General features: G+C 59.4%; 1 protein-coding gene across 5 annotated transcripts in view; it reads right to left on the bottom strand.

Moving 5' to 3' along the window:
* CABIN1 (calcineurin binding protein 1) overlaps positions 1 to 17,840 on the bottom strand; it is a 135,788-nt gene that overhangs the window by 25,358 nt on the left and 92,590 nt on the right. For all 5 annotated transcript variants that reach the window (XM_051837084.2, XM_051837087.2, XM_051837088.2 and 2 more), the window contains exon 29: positions 11,237 to 11,350. In XM_051837084.2, coding sequence (XP_051693044.2) covers positions 11,237 to 11,350 — 114 coding nt within the window. The remainder of the gene's footprint in view (positions 1 to 11,236; positions 11,351 to 17,840) is intronic.

The following is a 17,840-nucleotide window of genomic DNA, read 5'->3' as shown; positions in this document are numbered from 1 at the left end:
GGGGCCCCATGCCTCTGTCTGCTGCCGCCCTTGGCTGTGTGCTGCCCCTGGAGCAGTGTCCTGGGAGGGCCGTCCACCAGCTGAGACTGTCCTACCTGGGACCTCAGAAAGATGCCATAGGGACGGCAAATTCCTGAACGAGGCCTTGTGGTAAAAAGAAGTCTACCCTGAAAAATGCTCTTCTCTTCAGGAATGTTAAACAGGGAGCGCTCAGCTGAGCCCCAGGGGCAGCTGGGAGTGGAGGGGGCCCTCCTGGGGCTGGGGCCAGACTGCATGTGTATACAAATACTGCTGTCCCTCTGGGGATAAACAGCGCACCCCTGAGAGGCTGGGCAGAAACTCCGGCATGGAGGCCGGCACGCAGGACGCGGGTCTCCTGGCCTGGCTCTGCCCCTCGCTGGCCGTGCAGCCTTAGGAAGGCATGGCACCTGTGTGCCCTTGCAGGGCCATGGCGAGGGCTCAGCGGGGTCGCAGGTGCTGAGGGCTTGAGTAGATCGACCCCCTCTGCCCCAGTGTCCTGGGTCGCCAGTTTTGACTCCACATCTGAAGATGAAAGCCTCTCTTACGGCCAGAAGAGATTTTGCACCAGAGAATGGCAGTCTAAAGGCTGCTTATATTTGATTGCGTTTTGGAAAAAAAAAAAAAAAAAAAAAGCCAGCAGTGACTGTGGTAGGCCTGGCCTGGTGGGGACTTCTGTGCTGTGGTCCTACCGAGGCGGAGGCCTGTGGCTTCCCCTGCAGCCTCTCCCCAGAGACAGGGACCTGACAGGGAGGTTTCAGCCTCGGGGCTGAGCGAGCTGGGAGCCTTCAGCGCCCGGGACATGGGAAGGAGGGAGAGTCCGGGAGCCGCTCAGAATCCACGCAAGAGCGCTAACCTTTTAAGACTTTTTAGAAAGGGACTTTTCCCTGGAGAACTTGAAGTGTTTCTTTTGTTTACTCTGCTTGTGCAATTGGCCCACAGATCATCTCAGCGATGCTAAAAATAGCGCTATTGCAGCAATTCCTACTATAGCCACGTAGCTCATGTTTCCTCAATTTGAGCGTTCCCCCTTCTCTTCTGTCCTCGACTCCCACTGTGAGTGACTTGACTGGGCTTCCTCTGTGACCTAAGTGACAACGAGGAGGCGGCTGGGAAGCCAGGTGACCTGTCAGTCACAGCCGCTGAGGGCGGGGCGAGCAGCAGACACCTGGCCGGGGAGACTTGGGATTATGGAGGAAGAGGGAAAGCCACAGCCAATTCCAGACTATTTCTTTCGGGAATCCCGGGCTGTAGGTGCTGAGGCCATGCCTGCGTGGGACAATAAGCAGCCCCTGCCGGGTGCGGCCTCGGGTGGGAAGCACAGCTGCGCCCAGAGCCAGGGCCCTCCCTGAACACGCTCCCCTGCTAGTCCATGTGTTGCCCCAGGAGCCCCGCTGCTGGCTTCAGAGCACCCGAGTCCCAGCTCTCGCTCCTCCTCTTCGCTGGTGAGGATTCGGGGCGCTGCTGTGCAGGGAGTCGCTGAGGAGTGGCAGGTCAGCAGTGCTCTCAGCGCCCAGTCTGGGCCCCTGGTGCATTCAGGGTGGCTGGTCGCTGGTGTGACGTGGGGAGGACGCTCCTCCACCCCGGCCCCTCTGCCCTCGTGAGGGGGTCCACGTTCTGCAGCTGGCCCAGGACGGCAGGGCCCCGAGTGCACTCATGGCCTCCCCATGCTGTGCACGCAGCGCCTGCTCATGGCTGCACCGTGGCCTCCACGGTGGCTCACGCTGCTCCCTCTGCTAGATCACCTGGCCCTGTCCTCACTTTCGGGTGATGGGGCCCAAGCCTGGGAGTGGGTGAAGGGGCCTGTTCAGGCCTGGAGACCGCAAAAGTCAGACTCATACATGCCGAAGTGAGTCCACTCGGGGCTCAGGTAGGCCTGACATGGGCAGGAAGAGGCTGGCCCTGGGCAGGGCTGGGGAGGGGGTTTTGGGGAAGGCTGGGCTGTATGGTGACACTGAGCACAGAGACACCAGTGAGGGAGGCCAGCAGGTGGGAACAGGCCCGAGGAAGGCGCTGAAGGAGGCCAGAGGCCTGCAGGCAGGGAAGGCACGAGATTGCAAGGGGAGGTGCCAAAGTTGGAGGGGACGCACTGCAGTTTCTGCAGATCAAGGCCAGGGCAGCCCACACGTCCTGGTTGAAGCAAGGGAGGGGCAGAGACTCCAGCTCCAGAAGGGAAGAGGGACAGGGCAGGGCTGAGGATGCGCCCTGTCCCTTCCCAACTGCATGCCCAGGCCAGATGCTACAAGCGGGACAGGGAGAGCAGCGACTTGGCCTCGCAATTCCCAATAACATCGTGGCTCAGGGTGCAGGCCTTGGAATTGGGCAGCCCTGGATCCAGCCTGGCCACTTGCTAGCCGGGCCACGCCCTCAGCTTCTGTACTGGCCACTGCTGCTGCAGGAGCTCACTCGGCAAACATCCCTTTGCAGGCATCTGGGTCCACCTGGGCAGGGGCCTGTCGACAGGGCCATGAGCTCTGCTGTCCAAGGAGGGGAGCCAGGCCTCTGATCAGCCCAGGGGGCGGAGGGTGGAAAGGGGCTTTTGAGTGACAACTGTACAGCCTATGGCTAACGGTTTCCTCATCTGTAAAATGGGGCTTAGGATAGTGCCCACGCCCCCCAGACATGCTACGGGAGACCAAGGAAGGCACCCAAATAAAGTCCCCAGGGAGTGCTCAGAAGCGGGGCCAGTCCTGCCCCTGCCTCCAGGCTAGGCCACATGGGTGCTATGGCGCTGCAGGTGAAGTGGTGGCCTCCTCTGCCACTACGGTCAGCCTCACCAGCCCCAGCCCCTCGGGGAGTGGGGGGCTACCAAAGAGTGAGGTCACCACCCACAAGGACAGACACTCAGGACCATACCCTGAGCCAGCCAACAGTGTCACCCTGGCCTCTATGGGCTGCCTTTTGACACCACAGTCAGCTCCTGGCCCCCATCAGTGGGAATCCCAGCTACACTTCCTAGGGCAGGGCTAGATGCCCATGTGCCCCTCTCGCCGATGTGTCACTCCTGCTTGGGACAGCTGGAGTGCCATCCACACTCCTTCCCCAGCATGGACTGGCCAAACCCCCTTAGCCATCAGCCCCTTTGTGAACTGGGGACTAGAACCCAGCCTTGTAGAGTGGCGTGTGGATGTGAGCCTTTGGTGACAGTGCAGCTGGCACGCTCTTGGAAGTGTGGGCACAGGGACAAGACCAGACACAGCAGTCCCCAGTGGGGAGAGGGAGATGCGAGACGGACTTGGGAAAGGTGTGGAGCTTTTCCTATCCTGATGTTCCCGGGCCCTGTGAGAGAGGGTGGGTGGGAATACCCTGTGCTGACGGCCGTGGGAGGCGGCCCATATTTGCCAATGCCAAGGGTGGTGTGGAGCGTCGGGGACTGGGTGCAGCCCAACCTCCCGGGGTCATGCCTCGGTGTTCACTGACATCAGCCTGCAACAGGCCCTGAACTTGGGGCTGGTGTCTGGGGCAGGGGCCATCCACAGGCCCACCAGGCACAGAGTCTTGTGAGAGCAGGCAAGTCAGGCTTGGGCTGGCAGGGGGGCGAGGTCAGATCTGGCTCCGTGACAGGAGGTAGACATGTTAGGTGCAGACCCGGGGATCTGGCCGTAATACCCTTGTTCCCTCTTTCTTTGGGGGCTGCTGCTTGCATCCCAGGGGATTCTCTTGGTCCCCAGGCATGCCCTGCCTGCTGGGCATGAGCCAGGGCGAGTTGTTGGGAAGGCAATGGCCACACTGTTCTAGGTGAGGTCTGCACTCAGGGGAGCCCAGCCCCCAGTGTGAGAGGGAAGGGCACTGGCTGAGGCCTGGCCTGGAAGGTGGGCCCGCTGCACCTGCCCCTGCTGAACACTTGGCACCTGCTCACCAGTAGGGGGAGGGAGCTCCCCCAGGTCACATCCCAAACTGGTGACAGTTGCTGTAGAGTAGGTGTGACTGACTCCTGCCGAGAATGGAGAGCTGGGGGCTTTGAAAGCCTTTTCTACTCCCCTCAGCATTGGCAGTTGGTGGGGCCACAGCTGGCGGCCCAACCAGTGGGGGCCCTTCCTCCCCACCACACCACATCAAGGCCTTCTGTGAAGACGCAGGCTCCAGGGCTGGGGCTGGCACAGCACAAACAGTTGAAAGAAACAAAGACAGCTCATGACGACCGTACCTCCCTTCAAATTAAGCAACATAGTCAAGACAAACAGAACCACCTGGGCCTGTGTGGTGGCCTCCAGGTAGGCTAGAGCACTCCAGAGCCTAGCCAAAGGGGACTGGCCACCAGCGTGGGAAGGCTCGGCCTCCCCACGCACCGGCAAACCCAGACTGAAACCACCTGGAATTCCTTGTCACACCCTACAGATGGGCCAAAATGAAAAGTCCTCTGTGATTCTCACTGCTGGGGGTGGTGGTGAGGCAATGGCTGGTGGGAGGGGACCTGGCCAAGCCCTGCAGAACCGCCTTGCAAGGTGTGGCGACACCGGGTTTGGAGAGCCTGTGTCCTGGATGGCACATCTAGGCCTCTGTCCGAGAGACTCCTGCACAGGAGACCAGAGAATGCAGCATGAGTTGTTGACTCTGGGGAGTGAGATGCCACCCAGGGGAAGGGGACAGACAGGCCCTGAGACAGTCAGGTAGAGCAGCCTCAAGCAGCGGTGACCAAAGAGGAGGGAATGTGTGTCCACAGGCACCTGCTGCGGCACCAGGCCATCAAGAAAGGAGCCTGTGTGGTGGGTCGGACAGCTACGTCCTCAGCGCCGGCTGCTCCGCTCGAGCTGGGGCAGGGCCTTGCGCCTCTAGAGGCCCCTGGCCAGGCCTGAGTTGGGGCTCCCACCACCCAGCCCCTCTGGGATGCAGAGATTAAGCCCCAAGGCCCCAGGCAGGTGGCTCTCTCCACCTGACACGGCAGCCAGCACGTCCCCTCTGCTCTCTCCACCCTGCACAGCCTCAGAAGCAGGAGGCGATGCCAGCCTGGCCCTCAGCTCCCCTTGCTTCTTTCAGAGAAGCTGGAAACTAGGTTGAAACAAGAAAAAACCTTGCCTGCTAAAATAAGCAAACATTTTGGGGAAGGAGGGAGAGCCATCCCTGGCTCGGTTACTATGGGAACATGTCTGAATCAACTTTAAGACCGGGGAAAAAAGTTCACCCCGGACGAAGCAGCCTGCCTCCAGCCCATGAGGGCCTGCCTGTCGGCCCAGAGCTGCACACACCTGTGCAGGAGGCCCTGAAGCTTCTGGGCACCAGAGACGCCCTCAGCCTCTGTGGGGGTGGGGAGCCACCTGCCCTCCAACCTGGCCTGGACCTCCCTGGCCCCTCTGCCTGGGGTGAGGGAGGAACTGCCCTCGGGCTCCTCCCGTCCTGCAGCCCCCACAGGCCTGGCGCTGCCTCAGGTGTGCTTGAGCTCGTCAGCCAGAGAGGCCAGTTCAGGATCACATAGCCACCTGTCTTCCACCAGGCCCTCCTGACACTTCAAAAGGGTGGGCTGTGGCCGGCGCCGCAGCTCACTAGGCTAATCCTCCGCCTTGCGGTGCTGGCACACTGGGTTCTAGTCCCGGTCAGGGCGCCGGATTCTGTCCCGGTTGCCCCTCTTCCAGGCCAGCTCTCTGCTGTGGCCAGGGAATGCAGTGGAGGATGGTCCAGGTGCTTGGGTCCTGCACCCCATGGGAGACCAGGATAAGTACCTGGCTCCTGCCATCGGATCAGCACGGTGCGCCGGCCGGGGCGGCCATTGGAGGGTGAACCAACGGCAAAGGAAGACCTTTCTCTCTGTCTCTCTCTCACTGTCCACTCTGCCTGTCAAAAAAAAAAAAAAAAAAAAAAAAAAAGGCTGGGCTGCAGGGGCCAGGCCAGGCTCCAGCCAACGATGTCTAACAACTCTGGCTTTGTTTTGGCAAAGGCCAGCCTGTTCTGCCTGGTGGGAGAGGGCTGGGCCACAGGGGCCTTTAGCTGGGGCTCTGGTTTACCCTAGAGTGGACAGCGTCACAGCAGGGGATTGTCCACAGCAGAGGTGGGGGAGGCAGGAGGAGGGCTGGCCGCAGGAACCCTGGGGCTGCTGGTTCAGTCATCGTATGGAACAGGGGCCAAGTTCATCCCTTCTTTCCTCATCTGCATATCCAACCCCACCCCAGGGGGTGGGGTGGGGGAGGGCCCTGCCACAGCTGTGTCATAGTGGGGCGGGCCCAGGGCACAAGGAGTTTCCAAGGAAAGCCGACATGGAATCCAAGGTCCTGCTCTGTAGGCCCTTGTCGGCTCCGGCTCCGTCAGCAAGGCCTCAGGCTGCGGCCCGGCCTCAGGCTTTAGCTCAGCCTCGGCTCCTCCCAAGGGCACCTCTGGCCTCCCTCTCCTGCCCCCTTCCTGGCTAAACAGCACCTACCCCACCAGTGAGGGCCCTGCTCCTCGCCCCTCCCACATGCCCTGTGGCACCCACAGAGGCTCCACATGAAGACGTGTACTACCATAATCCTCGAGTGTCCTGTGGCCAGGGCCAAGGGTCTCGCTGTCACCTACGACATCTACACAGACCAGGAGACTGCGGCAGGAGGCCAGCTGTTAATGGAAAGGGACGGGCGCAGAGAATGAAGTCACTGCTTGTGATGCCTGCATCGCATACGGAGCACCAGTTCAAGTCCCAACCACTCTGCTTCAGATCCAGTCCCTTGTCGATGCACCTGGGAAGGCAGCGGAGGACAGCCCAAGGACACGGGCCCCGGCCACCCACATGAGAAACCAGGATGGAGTTCCAGCTTCCTGGTCTTGGTTTTGCCCAAACCTGGCTACCGTGGCTACGGGGGAGAGAACCAGGAGATGGAAAGTCTGTCTCTATCTCACCCTCTCTGCCTTTCAAATAAATAAATTTAAAAAAGGAGTGGGTGGGTGGCAGGGATCAATGGCATCAGTGGGCACCTCCTCTGGGTCAGGCTGGGCCAGCCCAGGGGGCTCCAGGAGGAAGGCGCTGACTACACAAAGACACACGCAGGAGGCTGGCGAGGCCATCGCTGGGCCACATCCATGCCCGCCTGACAAGATGGCACAACTGTGAAGGACGAGAGGGCCTGAACTTATCACACGGAAACTTCTCCACACACAGGCATACACACATGTGCACGCTAAGTCTGACAAGTTCACAACAAACCTGCTTTTGTACACTTGCCTGAAGAGACTAGCCCAGCTGCTCACAGGAGCACCTCTGAGAAGGGCGTGGCTCCTGGGGGTGGGCGGTCGAGGGGTGTGGGCTCCCCTGTGCCTCTGAACTGTTTGTGGCGACAAGGTGCTACAGCACAGCTCATACGATTTTCAAAAATCATCTTTAGAAAGTAACAGGCGTGAGGGGCGGGTCTGTGGCTTAGTAGGTAAAGCCGCCAGCTGTAGTGCCGCATCCCATGTGGGCACTAATTCGAGTCCTCGGCTGCTCACTTCCAATCCAGCTCTCTGCTGTGGCCTGGGAGAACAGTGGAAGATGGCCCAGGTCCTTGGGCCCCTGCACCCGCATGGGAGACCAGGAAGAAGCTCCTGGCTCCTGGCTTTGGATTGGCCCAGCTCCGGCCATTGCAACCATCTGGGGAGTGAACCAGCAGATGGAGGACCTCTTTCTCTCTCTCTCTCTCTGCCTCTACCTCTCTGTTACTCTGCCTTAAATAAATAAATAAATCTTTAAAATAGAATAATGGGGGTTGTGGGGGAAGTCTCCCATCCAGGCCCCGAGGACGAGGCTGGGAGGGCAACACCAGGGCTGGGTGGTGTGGGTGACCCAGGGCAGGAAGTTGGGACACAAAAACCACTTCCTCCACCCCCGCTGCCTTGCCTGCCCTGGATGAGTGAGGAAGCCCCAGCGCGCACATGCAGCAGACAAGCCGGCGGCTTGCCCAACTGCTGGTCCCGTGCCTCAGAGCCGGCAGAGGGCTGCGCTAGAAGCTCCTTTATCAATGGTTCTTACTCAAGTTTCCTCACTGGACAGAGATGTGGTTGGATAAACAAGCTGAGCGCGCTCAGCATCCCCACAGGGCTCAGGGAGAAAGCAGAGGGGGCTGGCGGGGTGGGGGAGGAGGCAAGTCATCGGGATGTGCGGAGGGACAGGAGCTGACCTGGAAGAGGCAGAGCCAGCCCAGACACCCAGTCCTGGCATTTGCAGGGACTCCTGGCTGCGTGGGTGCCAGGTCTTCCATCCCACAGGCTCAGCCTCAGGCTGTCTTTCTGCAGTACTGACTTTTCTGGAGGGTTCCAGAAACCACAGAAGGGGCTGCAGGACTGAGTCCAGTGGGAAAGGGGCTTGGATGCGCTGGGGAGAGCAGGCACCTATGGGGGTGACAGAGAGGATGGATCTCCCTTTCCGTGTCACTGCGTGGTGTTTAAGGGCAAAGCATCCACAGTGCGGGGAGAGGGGAGAGAAGACCGAAAAATATTTTCCTGAGGACCTACTGTGTGCCAGATGCTGTGTGAGGGACATCACTCCCTTATCTAACTCCATCCCTATGGTTATTCTTCAAGGCAGGTAATGGAAGCCCATGTGGGAAATCCAAGTGCCCAGGGAAATCAAACAACCTTGCAAAACATCGACAAAGGGCTCATGTCATTACTATCTGAAGAGTTTTGGGGTGGGTAAGATGTCAAACCGTATCAGAGTGCCTGCCACTCACACAGGAAACTGAGATTGAGTTCCAGCTCCTGGCCTCAGCCTGACCCACCCATGGCAGTTGTGGGCATTTGGGGAGTTAACCCGTGGATGGAAGACCTCTCTTTCTCTCTGCCTTCTGAATATATAAATAATAAAATAAATAATTTTTAAAAATCAAGTGTCAGAACTTAAAAAAAGAGTTCTTTATAAGCCAACAGAAAAATGACACGAAGAGAAACCATCTGGGGGTGCCAGCACTGTGGCAAAGCAGGTAAAGCTGCCGTCTGTAGCACTGGCATCGTATATGGGCACCAGTTTGAGACCCTGCTGCTCCACTTCTGATCCAGCTCTCTGCTATGGCCTGGGAGAGCAGAAGATGGCCCAAGTCCTTAGATCTCTGCACCCACATGGGAGATTCTGAAGAAGCTCCTGGCTCCTGATCGGTGCAGCTCTGGCCATTTTGGCCAGTTAGGAGTGAACCAGCAGATGGAAGACTCTCTCTCTGCCTCTCCTCTCTCTGTGTAATTCTGACTTTCAAATAAATACATCTTAAAAAAAAAAAAAAAGAAACCACTCAGAAATTAAACTGTTAACATCATAATATACTTAAACCTCACAGTGAGTGAAACACAACAGATAGCATCTTCAGCCACTGAAGAGCAAATACCCCACGCAGCAACAATACGGAGTGTTGATAAGGTCTGAAAAAAATGAGTCTCAGCTGTGAGTTCCAGCTGGGCCTCCAGAGGGTGGGGCCTACTAAAATGTCACAGGCTCCGCGAACTCTGACCCAGGAATTCTGTTTCTAGGAGTTCATCCGTGAATGGACTCCCACAAATACGCAAGTGTAACTCACACAACAGGAGTCTGAGAAACCCCTCCCCCCTGAGAAATGAGACCAAAGAATGGCATGTCATCAAGAGTTGGCGTTCAGGCGCAGAGAGAGAGAAAACGGGCAACTTCAACTTGGAGAAAAAGGGTGGCTTCGACTGACCCCAAAAGCTGGCTGAAACCAGTCATGACAGCAGCTGGGACAACTGAAGGGGCACAAATGTCCAAACGCAAACCTTTGCCTCATTGTGATGCTAAGCTCTCTGCCCCTGGAGGAGCTTAAGCCTTCTGACCACAACAGGAGATGTGTTTCCAAACTTCCCCTGTGCGAGCTTGTGACCAGCCCGACACGCACCGCCCCCCTTGCATCCTCACTTCCCCCAAGACAAGAGACACAGCCTCCCTCTGCTCAGAGAGCCACAGTCTTAAAAAGGATTCCCGGTGGTCTCCGTATTTGTTACAAAATAAATGGCAGTGTGTGACCACCTCCTCCGGGAGAGCTTCTGGTTCCCACTCCCCCAGAAGCATAGATACCACAACGTGGGTAGGGCACGCAGGATATACACGTGGGAAGCACTGCTCACCAACACACATGCCCACCCACAGAGGCCGTGTAGGTGAACCGGGACGGCATGTGTTGGGACTTTCGTGCAGCTACTGATAAGAATGAGCCGGTTTCTGGTGGATAGCTAAGTCAAACCAAACCAAGCCGAGGGGCAGAAGCGTGTGCACTTTTGCCGGCTGTGCACATCCGTGCGTCCTGGCCGATGCTCTCTGGATGGATGCACACAGGATAAGGAACAGTGGCCGCCATGCGGCAGAAGCACACGCAGGAGGGAGGGTGCTTCCCTTTCATGGCAATCCCTTGGCACCATGTACTTGGATTCCGGCGATAGCCACTACTAGTCTATATGACACCTACCTAGAGAGGGCGAGCAGACACGGGCCTCCCAGGGTCTGGAGCCCCCACTGGGACCCAGACACTCCCACCGCCGGGTAAGCTCTTGGGGGTTCCTGTCTCATTACATGCCCTGAGGACCAGCCTCTGTCTGCCCGTGCAACTCAAGATCTGTGCCCCTCAGCTCCTGTTTACGCCAATCCTGCTCCATATAAATAACAAGGAATGAGGGAAAAAGCTCAGAGGGGCCGTGCGAGTGGCCAGAGCCCCCAGCAGGGGTCGGCTGTGCTGGGAGGAGTGGAGGACAGGTGAGGACTCAGAGGTAGAGGGGTGAGGGCAGCGGGTTGTCTCCAGCAGGGCAGAGCAAAGGACGGACAGACACGGGTGGGCCTTAGGGACAGCAGGCAGGCAAGCCTGGCCCTGGGCCGTGTCCTGCCTGAGGACGGGGTCTCCACCCGACACGGAATGAGAGGGCTGGGAGGGAACTGAAAGTCCAGCCGTGGCCGAGTTTTCCAGTAGAGCTGGCCTCACTCACCACCTCTGTGGAGCCCCAGACCACACAGGGGCAGGTAGCCCTGCTTCAGGGCAAGGGGGGCTGGAGCCTCTCTCACCACAGCCTCTTGCGGCCCCAAGGGAGACACCCAGCTGGCACGCACCCCTCTCCACGGACAGCAAGTCGGTGCCCAGAGTGGGCGGCCACTCGCCACAAGTAGCCTGGCGGTCCCAGCCCCGAGCTGGGGTCTCTCTGGCGCGCTGGTGACTGCACCACCCTGCCTGCCCTCTGAGATGGCCTCTGAGGCCCTGGGAACGCCCACCCGGGGGGTCGAGCCTGCGCTCTCTCCGTGAGACGCAGCGACGGCAGCAGCAAGCAGCCCCGGAAACCAACAAGGCAAAGTACTCACGTTGAAGAAATTGGTCTTGTTCCTCTCGCAGAAGAGCCCCTGTGCCGGCATGTGCTGCAGCTGTTGCCACGGGATACTGCTGCCTAGCAACACGTCGCGGGCCCACTGGAGGTTCTGAGGAAGCAAGAAGTAGGTTGGAAGTGAGTGTGTGGGCTGCTCAGGGCGCCCACGGGGAAGGCGGGCGGGTGGTCCCCTCCCTCCTGGCGGCCCTAGCGAACCATGATGAGCAGCAGCTCTGCAGACTTCGATCCCGCAGCCTGGGAAGCGCCAGCTGCGGCTTTGATCAACTGGCTGGGGGACGCGTTTCCGGAACTGATTTCTTGCCCACCACAGCTCACTTAGGGAGTGTGGCCTCTGACAGTGCACGGTGGGCCCAGACAGGGAGCCCCCCAGAGCTGCCACATGGATGCAGTGCCCACCCTGTCAGGGGGACCCCCACTAGCCCAAGTGGCAGGCTGACTTTGTCCTTACTTATGGTCCAGCCATCTTAGGCTCAGAGGCCCAGGCATTGGCCACAGTGCTCAGGACAGCGTTCTCTGATGGAACCTAGGCCCTGGAGGGGCTATGGGGCAGGGGTCAAGGGTGTGCACACACCTGGCAACGCCAGCCTTTTCTAGGGCCTCTGATTGGCCCAGAGAGCAGTCTTTCCCTGTCCAATGCCTGGCTGGCACCCTCCCACCCATCCTGGGTCTTCCCCATAGGGGAATGGTCAAGCCCCAGCTCTCAGGGCCGCACAGTCCTGGGCAGGGCTGGGTCTGGGAGCCCCACCCTTTCCACAGCACCTACTCTCCCCTCGGGCCCTTACTAGCCTCTCTCAGGCTTTCAGTCCCTCACACGTCAGCTGTTCTGAATTCTGCTCACTTCTCACCCACAAGCCTGTTCCACCTACTCCAGTTCTGCCCGCTTGGGGCCAGGTGGAACTTAGTGGATCATCCCCCCATCACCACGTTATTCAAGGTGCAAATATCAGCTTCCGGTTCGCTGGTCTGCCTCTGCACCCATCTCCTGCTGTGGGGACTGAGGACTGCTCCCCAGTACTGGAAAGGACCCTGCACACAGGAATGAGGGCCCCCTGGCGATGGGGGCAGGTGAGGTCTCAAATACACACTTCCTGGATGACCCATCCATGGAAGCCCAAGGGAAGAGAGCTACCTTGGTCAAACCTGGCACGGATTCCAAGGCTGCCAAGGGTAGGGCTTGGCTCTGAGGGGCCAAAGGCTAAGGCTCTGTACAGCTGAGGCTGCTCCGGCCACGCGAGACTGCAGCCTGGCTCGGTCTAAATAGGCTCCACGTGCAGCTGGCGGCTACTGTGCCATGGGCAGCCCAGCAGGGCAGGAGGCGGGCAAGCAGTGTCTCTGAGGAGTGAGACCGGGCACTCTGCACGTCTGAGGCCTCAAGCCTAGCAGGCAGGAAGCTCACCCTCTCGCCGGCAGCCGGAGAGCAGAGTGAACTGGAGCCCGGGAGGGGAAATTCCAGCAGGGGCCATGGGGCGGGTGGGGGCTCCTGCTGAGGCTCAGCTGCTGGCAGGGAGCCGCGTCCTATCCCTTCCAGCACTCACAGGCCTCTCAAGGGCTGCACCACCCGTGGGACACGAATGGGAATCCCTGCCCACTGAGAGGGGGCCCCCTGACTAGTGAGAGAGTCCTCAGACCCCCAAGCCAGGCCCTCACTCAGGAGCACAGCGGCCGCTCTGCTTCACGCTCTCTTCCTTCAATGCCCCAGAAAGAACGCTCGGAGCTCGTTTCAATGCCCTTAGCGATGCCCACCAGGCCAGGCTTTGGAGGGAATAAAATCCAGGAGCAGCTCCAGGCAGCAGGGAAAGGCTCACGCCTCAGACACACAGGAGCTGGTGCCCAAGGGAGGCTCACGGCCTGCCTCCCTGCCCAGCCCCCGCTTCTCGGTTTGAGGTCTCTCTGCAGGCGGATCCGGGGCTCGGTCCACACAGGTGTCCAGCAATGGTCTCATCAGGCATGGGTGCATCCTCACAGAAGGGGACGTGGGACAGGAGAACCCTGGGCTTGGAGTACCACAGTGAGCCCACCTGAGCACGGAGGTGGAGCACACAGGAGACCCGCCTGATTCAGTCGGAGACGGTCAGGGAGACTTTGGAGGAGGTGACATCGGGGCCGAGAGACCACCGAGGTCACAGCCAGGCAGGCAGGGCAGTCAGAGCCCAGCAAGGAGGTGGAGGGGATCAGACTGGCTACTTGTGAGATGGGGAGTGGGGGCTGTGGGGTCCATGTGCCTCCAGAATGGAGCATGCCACCCAGGGGTCTGAGTCTGTACACGCCCTCCCTGCCCTTCCCTCAGGCCACCAGCCTCGGCTGGGCAACCCTCAACTCCAGCCATGACCCAGAACGTAAGCCTGGCCTGGGCAACCCGGGAGGCCTGAGAAAGATTACCCCAGAGCCGCTTCTGGGGCTCCTGGGGGACTGTGAGAAGTGTTCAGGCAGTCTGGGGCAGCGGATAGGAGCCGTTGTTTCCCTAAGAAGCCCATGGAAAGAAAGCCCCAGGGAAGACTTCCTACCAGCAGGGGGCTGGGGCAGAAAGCAGTCCCGGGCGGGGGTGGAGAGGGTGGGAGAGACTGTTTCCAGGGCGGCACCGCTTTGCATCGGCCATGGAACAGAAGCACACACTCCTCTCTGGCTGCGCCGATGACACCTGTGTGCAGCCAGCTCCACCCCCTGGATGGGGCAGGGAGGGGTCTCGGAGGTGCTGACGTAGAGTGCAGAGGGCAGCAGCCTGCCAAACCCAACTGGGATCATAAATTAGCCTCCCGCAGCCTTGGCTGCCACCCGCAGCCTTGGCTGCTGCCCACAGCGGAGACAGAGTTTCTCCAGCCGTCCCCAAGGCTGGCCGGTGAAAAGAACCGATCAATGACTAAGGCACAAAGCGTCCAGATGGCTCACAGGAGCCCTCAGCTGATTCACATCTGTGGCCCTGCACGGGAGCAGACAGGGCGGAGAAAACACAGTGGGGATGGGGAGGGGGGCAGGCTGGCAGGGCAGGAAGGTGGGCCTCAGTGAGAGGCAGGGCGCCTGGCCCACAAGGTGCACCTTGCAACACACAGCCTGCCCTGCCGCTGTGCACCAGATGGGGGTCAGACGAGGTGACAGCGCTGCCCAGGCTGAGCATGGCAGCACCAGTCCTCACTCAGCACCTGTAACTGCCGATGTACCCATGAGGTCCCAGGAGCCAGGAAGCAGGCCTCCTCTCCAGCCCACTGCAGGGTGGGCAAGTCACTGTGTGAGTCGCTTGGGTATGTGCTGTGTGCCAGACAAGGAGCTGGCCACTGGGGCAGCTACGGCCAGTCATCTCAGGCCCCATGCAACCTGTCCCCATGCCCCTGCACTTCATGCTGGAGCCTCTGCGAGCAGGAGGAACTCCAGGGAGCCACGTGCCAGCTAATGACACATGTCTTCCTGGGCTCTATGGGTGCTGACAGGACAGAGGGGAAGATTCCCGAAAGTGCAAGGGCACGCTGGTCTCCCTCTGTGCCTGCCCCTGCTCCCAGGAAAAGGCAGAAGGACCTTCTTTTTTTTTTTTTTTTTTTTTTTTTTTTTTTTTTTTTGACAGGCAGAGTGGACAGTGAGAGAGAGAGAGAGACAGAGAGAAAGGTCTTCCTTTGCCGTTGGTTCACCCTCCAATGGCCGCCGCGGCCGGCGCGCTGCGGCTGGCGCACCGCGCTGATCCGATGGCAGGAGCCAGGAGCCAGGTGCTTTTCCTGGTCTCCCATGGGGTGCAGGGCCCAAACACCTGGGCCATCCTCCACTGCACTCCCTGGCCACAGCAGAGGGCTGGCCTGGAAGAGGGGCAACCGGGACAGAATCCGGTGCCCCGACCGGGACTAGAACCCGGTGTGCCGGCGCCGCTAGGCGGAGGATTAGCCTAGTGAGCTGCGGCGCCGGCCCAGAAGGACCTTCTGACTCCTCCACTTGAAGACCTTTGGGCCATGCCTCCCTCAGAGTGCAGGCCAGCTGTGGGCCTCAGTCCTCTGCCCCCAGACCAGCTCGCCTCCCCCACCCCCACCCCCACGGACAGCCCCCTGGCTGCTTCTGCTTCAATCCCTGCGAGTCTCTTTGCCACCCCTACAAAAGGCCCCTGTAATCTGGGCCCCGCCGCTCTGTGGCCACCTCCAACAGCCTCTTTACTGGCTCCCGGGGGGGGCCTGCTGTCTGCCCTCACCTCTGCGGTCAGTCTCGTGAGCACAGGGACATTGGCTGACCTGTTCACTGATGGCTCCTCAGGGCTGGAACCATTTGGAGTCCACAGAAGGGACGTAAGAGACATTCAAAGGAAGAATGAAAAGGGGGGTGGGTATATCAAGCGGTGGATTAGGGTCAGGGGAGGGCTGCCCTTCGGTCACCTGGAAGAGCCTGGGCCCCCATGGACAGGTAAGAGTGAGCCCGTGAAACAGGGCAACAGGGCACGGGGTGTGAGCAGGGTGGCAACATCTGCCCAAGGCCAGGACATCCAGCGCTGCGCTTACCAGGGCTAGCTACGCCAAACAGTGCATGCCCCCAAGGTGTCTCCCAACGCCATGCTCTGCCCACTCCACACACCTGTCCTAGCTTTCTAGATACAACACACAAGCTGTCACAGCTCCTAAGGACACCAGGTTCCCTTCCTCTTCGCACAGGAAGCAAAAGCAGGTGAGGCGGCTCATGTCCCTAACTGTTGCCTTCCTTTTTTTCTTTTTAATAAAGATTGTATTTATTTATTTGAGAGGCAGAGTTACAGAGAGGCTTCCATTTGCTGGTTCACTCCCCAAATGGCCACCATGGCTGGGGCTGGGCTGATCCAAAACCAGGAACTTCCTCCAGGTCTCCAATCCGGGAACAGGGGCCCAGGCACTTGGGCCTTCCTCCACTGCCTTCCCAGGCCATCAGCAGGGAGCTGGATCGGAACTGGAGCAGCTGGGACAGGAACCGCATCCATATGGGGAGCCGGCGCCGCAGGCAGAGGCTTAGCCTACTACACCACAGCTCCGGCCCGTTAACTGTTGCCTTCCAAGGGTTCTGCACATAGTGGGGGCCTGGCTGTGCCTGCTGATGGCTGGAGATGGAAAAATGGCTACTGCCCCTGGTGTCACCTGCAGCCTCAAGATGGTCAAGGCTGGTAGACCTGACCCTGAGCACCATCAGCCACCACTGCACATGGGGGCTGCGTTCCTGCCACAAACAATGGTGAATACACACTCAGCATTTAACTACTTCCTTCCTCACAGACTCACAGGGTGAGAGTCAGGCCCAGAGGACAGGCTCCAGGGCCCCTGCATGGTGACCCCAGGTGTGCACCCTGCCTGGTGGGGCAGTACCAGCCTCTCCACAAGACCAGTGGGGTTGCTGGCCAGTGCTGCCCAGCGTGTGTGGTCCTAGCTGTGTGTCCTCTACTAGCCATGCCTAGGGAGGTGTCCTGGGGTAGGGAAAGTGCTCGGTGGGTTCCACAACAAATGGGGGAGCCAGGAGTGGGTGGAGGTTTAGCCAGGGAACATCCTCTGCAGCCTGAGGAGGACCCCACGCCCTCGTCCCCCATGCTGAGAGGAAACGGCTGGGGGCCCTTGGAATTTCCATATTTGGAAAAAGCCAAACATAAAGAATGGAGATAAGCTATGGCCCCACAACCTGCTGTAGGTTCATTACAACTCTTGTGATCAGAATTTATGTGCGCATGGGGATGAAAAGGCAGAACCAGAAAAGTGTGTGTGTGCAGAGACCGGGCAGAAGGCAGGGTGTCCGGCACAGAGGTCAAGATGCTGCCTGGGATGCCCACGTCCCGTATCAGAGAGCACGGCTTTGAGTCCCAGCCCTGCTGCTGACTCCAGCTTCCTGCTAACGCACGCCCTGGGAAGCGGCAGGGGTTGGCTCAGGCACCTGGGTCTCTGCTACGTAAGCAGGAGACCTGGGTTGAGTGTGGTTGGCACCTGGCTTCGGCCAGGCCCACTCCTGGCTGTTGTGGGTATCTGGGGAGTGAATCAGTGGATGAAAAATCTCTGTCTTTGGCTGACTTAGTCTTTCTCTTTCTCTCTCTCTGCCTTTCAAATAAAGATAGATTTTTGAAAAAGGGAAAGACAAGACCGAAAGGAAATCCACCTGCTGTTGCTGCTGTTGCTGGGGGGTGCCTGCAGACAGAGACTGATGTCAGCGGCTCCAGATGGGCTGGGTGGGATTGTCCCCCAAGTGGCACCCCGAGTGTCTGGAGGCATTTGTGGTTGTCACAGCTGGGGTGCTGCCGCTGTGAGGTGGGCAGAGAGCAGCGATGCTGCTGAACACCTGCAGTGCACAGGGCCTCTCACAACAGGGCTGTAAACGTCGTAGCGCCTGGGCGAGAAGCCTGTCTCACGTGTGGTGCTCGTCTGTGCTGCACAAGCCCAGGCACTCAGGCACTTCTATTATCAGGGGGAAAAATGTGTGAAAGATTAAGTACAGTTGTGAACAAAATGGAGGGGCATGAACTCGACAACCTCCTGACACCAGTATCTGAGCATCAGAACAGAAGCAGGACGCACGATGGTGGACATGGGAGTGACCCTGGCTTCTCTTGTGCCTTCAGGTCCCAGCCCAGTGCTGTGCTACCTGAAGACCCCGGAGCCAGGCAGCTCCTG

The sequence above is a fragment of the Oryctolagus cuniculus genome, chromosome 21 (genome assembly GCF_964237555.1).
Source record: "Oryctolagus cuniculus chromosome 21, mOryCun1.1, whole genome shotgun sequence".
NCBI classification, from domain to species: Eukaryota; Metazoa; Chordata; class Mammalia; order Lagomorpha; family Leporidae; genus Oryctolagus; species Oryctolagus cuniculus.
Note: the sequence above shows the minus strand (reverse complement) of the source record. Positions and strands in the feature narration are given on the sequence as shown.